General features: G+C 37.6%; 1 protein-coding gene across 1 annotated transcript in view; it reads left to right on the top strand.

Annotated features, from left to right (window-relative positions):
* LOC107598188 (transcriptional activator GLI3-like) overlaps positions 1–3210 on the top strand; it is a 134026-nt gene that overhangs the window by 55225 nt on the left and 75591 nt on the right. Inside the window, exon 2 of the mRNA XM_016289464.1 lies at positions 2264–2437. Within this exon, the coding sequence (XP_016144950.1) occupies positions 2305–2437 (133 nt within the window). The 5' untranslated portion in view covers positions 2264–2304. The remainder of the gene's footprint in view (positions 1–2263; positions 2438–3210) is intronic.

Below are 3210 nucleotides of genomic sequence, written 5' to 3'. Positions count from 1 at the left end.
AGTGAATTAATTGATTCAGCGTTTCGACACCTCCGTAAGGATGCATTTAACTCGACAAAGCGGTCTAATATAGGATGTATTGATCTCGTGAATTAGCGAATTTTACTATACAAATATTTTTTAATTGGAAGTTAAAGTTTATATGGGAATATTACATTACACGCTGATCCTTTAACAATGCATTAGCACAAAAAACGCACACCTTTTGGACAAATCTGCCACAAATATTTGGACAAATGTGCCACAAAAGTGCCACAAATACTACCTAAACAAAATACTGATTTTGTGCACTTTATTTACTGTACCAATATTTTAAATTGGCCTTTGAACTTAGCTTTATTGCATGGCAAAAAAAAAGTGTTACCTTGCCAAAGCACTGACAGAGCCCACTGATCTAATGGCGTTGTTGAGCGCTCCAAATGCAAACTTTGCATGCAACAATCAGGCAGCAATTGACAGCACTCTGATCTAGTGGCATACAGGCATCGTCAGATTGACAGTACTCTAGCCCAATAATGTTGGGGGATCCAGTGGGGGCGGCAGTCATATTTCAGGGTGACCGTGCCACTCTTTATCACAACCCTGCTAAAAGTGCCAGTACGTGCGCTCATTGGCGCCCCTTCAGCTGGTGGCGCCCTAGGCGACCGCCTAGCTCACCTATGCCTAGAAATGGCCCTGCTCCATTTAATCTTAGTAGAGATATGAAACAGAGACTTTTGTTTATGGTGTCCTGTGCCAGTAGTTTTCTCTTAAAAATAACACTCTAGTAATAGCACAAGTCTCCTTTAGAGTTTCAGAAGAGATGTCTCAATCTGTGCTCAGTTTTTTCAGAAAAGCAAATCTGAGATTTTAGTATGAACTCAAAAAATAATAAATAACTCACAAATTAGGTACATATCTCAATTGTTTCTCCAACATATTAATTCAGTTAAATGGAGCCCAAATTGAGACTTTTCTTCTTTAGTTTCCTGCCTCTCAGATTTTTTGTAATTTTTAAAAAATATCTAGTATTAAACTGCTCTAAACCAAAGTATCAAGCTGTGCTCTAACATTAGCTAATATGGCAACTATTGTCTCATTTTTATTAAAGTTATGAATTCTCTTGATTTCACCATTTTGTCTCCCAAAATATGAAAGAGCAATAACATTTTCCTCTGGAATCAGTTTTTGCACCTACAGTGAGTTGGATTAGAACTAAATAAAGGAATTGAAAAAGTGGGAGAAAAGTGTTGTTGAGGGGGAGATGGATGAAAAAGTGTAGTTAGCGAAGAATTCAGGAACAACTGTGGGATTAGGTGGCACAGGCCAAGTCAGTGGGATTATGGGTGAAAAGGTCCTAGTCTTAATTGGTGCAGATGACAGGCCGGCCGTCCCATAGAGCAAACAAACGACATGTCAGCCATGCTTGAGTGGACACAGGCTCTCTGTATCTGCTTGTCCACAGGAATGTGCATGTTCCAATTTCTCTCCGCATATTCCCTTTTCTCCTTTCCTCTCTTTTTCAGTCTATACCTCATCATTGTCCTCTTTCACCCTTTTTCACCTTCTTTTTTCTTGGGATGTGAAGTGAATGAACTGAGAAGGGAAAAACGATCTCCTCTGTAATTTTTTATTTTTTTTTGTAGTCTAGGATTTTTAATAGATGTTGTGTCGAGCTGAAAGTGAACACACACTTGAGTGGTTGAGGGGGAAAAATCCCTAAAGAAACAAAGCTAACTGTTGTTTTGTTACACCCCTCCTCTGGAGAATCAAGCACACCAAACTTGAATAGCTGTGTTGTAAATCCCAGACAGCTACCTACATATTCATCTTGTTACCTACTCCTGTCACTTAGAAAACAGTTAGTAATGTTTTTTTGGGTAACACTTTACAATAAGGTTCCATTAGTTAATGTTAGTTAATGTATTAACTAACATGACCAAACAATGAACAATACATTTCTTAATTCATGTTAACTAAAGTAGTTAACTAATGAACCTTATTGTAAAGTGTCACCGTTTTTGTGTTGTTTTTAGACGGACTAAACCAGGCTAATTTGAACATTATAACCTTTTACCTTTTTAAAACTTTTTAATAGTTGTCCATATTATTTAATGTAATATATGGAATTGGAAAGTTGGTAAAACACACAGTCATGTTTAGTGCATGAACTGATTAATTGATTGTTTTTAATTGTGTGTTATTTGTTAAAGATGTTTATTTTTGTTAATTTAAAAGTTTTTTTCCCTCCCACCACTGACCTCTTCCTTACATGACCCATCAGGTATCCTGTCTTGATGAGGTACTGAGGAATGCGCTGTTGTCATGGAAACCCAGTCCCAGACCAGTTCTGCAGCAGAGAAGAAGAAGAAAGTGGAGACCATCATAGCCACCAAGAGCGCACCCACCTGCGCAGACATTAGTGAGAAGGCTGTGGCCTCCAGCACTACCTCCAATGGTACAGCTTCAACACTTTAACCTCTTCTCTTTAATCTCTTCTCTTACTTGTCAAGCTTAATTTTCTATTCTCTACTGATTCTGTCTGTTTGAATTGTTTAAAAGTGAAGCGTGTAATTTTTTGGATTTTAAAGTACTATTCAAGTAACGCTCAAACATTGCCCTGTTTTGTTGAGAATCTCGACCAGCTCGACACAGCAACAGTTGCACCAATGTTGTAAGTTGGGGGTGGGGATATCTGTTTGGCTGACCAGTTGCAGTGTGTGGGAAACCTGTTAGAAACACTCATTATTTTTGCAATTCTGTTATTTGCAAAATACATTCATTTCAGATAAAACAAAATGCACTTTTACTAACTGGCGATTCACAATTTTACTTTAAAAGTGCCTCAAAACTTTCAAGCAGCATCATAATATAATTTTACAGAAATGTTGCATATTTTTTTTCAACAACAACAACAAAAACTACTAGAAACTATAAACCAACGGCTTGGATTAGTTAAAAATCTCATACACCTTAAAATGGTATTAGCATTAGTGTTGTAACAAACATTTTTCTTCTGCACACAAAAAGTTGCACAAATGTTGTGTGGGTGTTTGTCTTGGTTGATTAGTGATCTTATTTTTTGTACCACTCCATATGAAAGCCTCTGGTGATATGGCAGGAATTCAGAAAAAGAAAGTCCTTTTTTTTTGTGGAACAGGGCATCGTTAATTGCTGTTATGAGTTCTGTGTCCCCCCCCCCCCCCCCCCCCCCTTTTTTTTTTTTCCCGC

Source organism: Sinocyclocheilus grahami, unplaced genomic scaffold (assembly GCF_001515645.1).
Source record: "Sinocyclocheilus grahami isolate Dianchi unplaced genomic scaffold, SAMN03320097.WGS_v1.1 scaffold247.1, whole genome shotgun sequence".
In the NCBI taxonomy this organism is placed as follows: Eukaryota; Metazoa; Chordata; class Actinopteri; order Cypriniformes; family Cyprinidae; genus Sinocyclocheilus; species Sinocyclocheilus grahami.
This window is presented reverse-complemented; position numbering and strand designations above follow the sequence as displayed.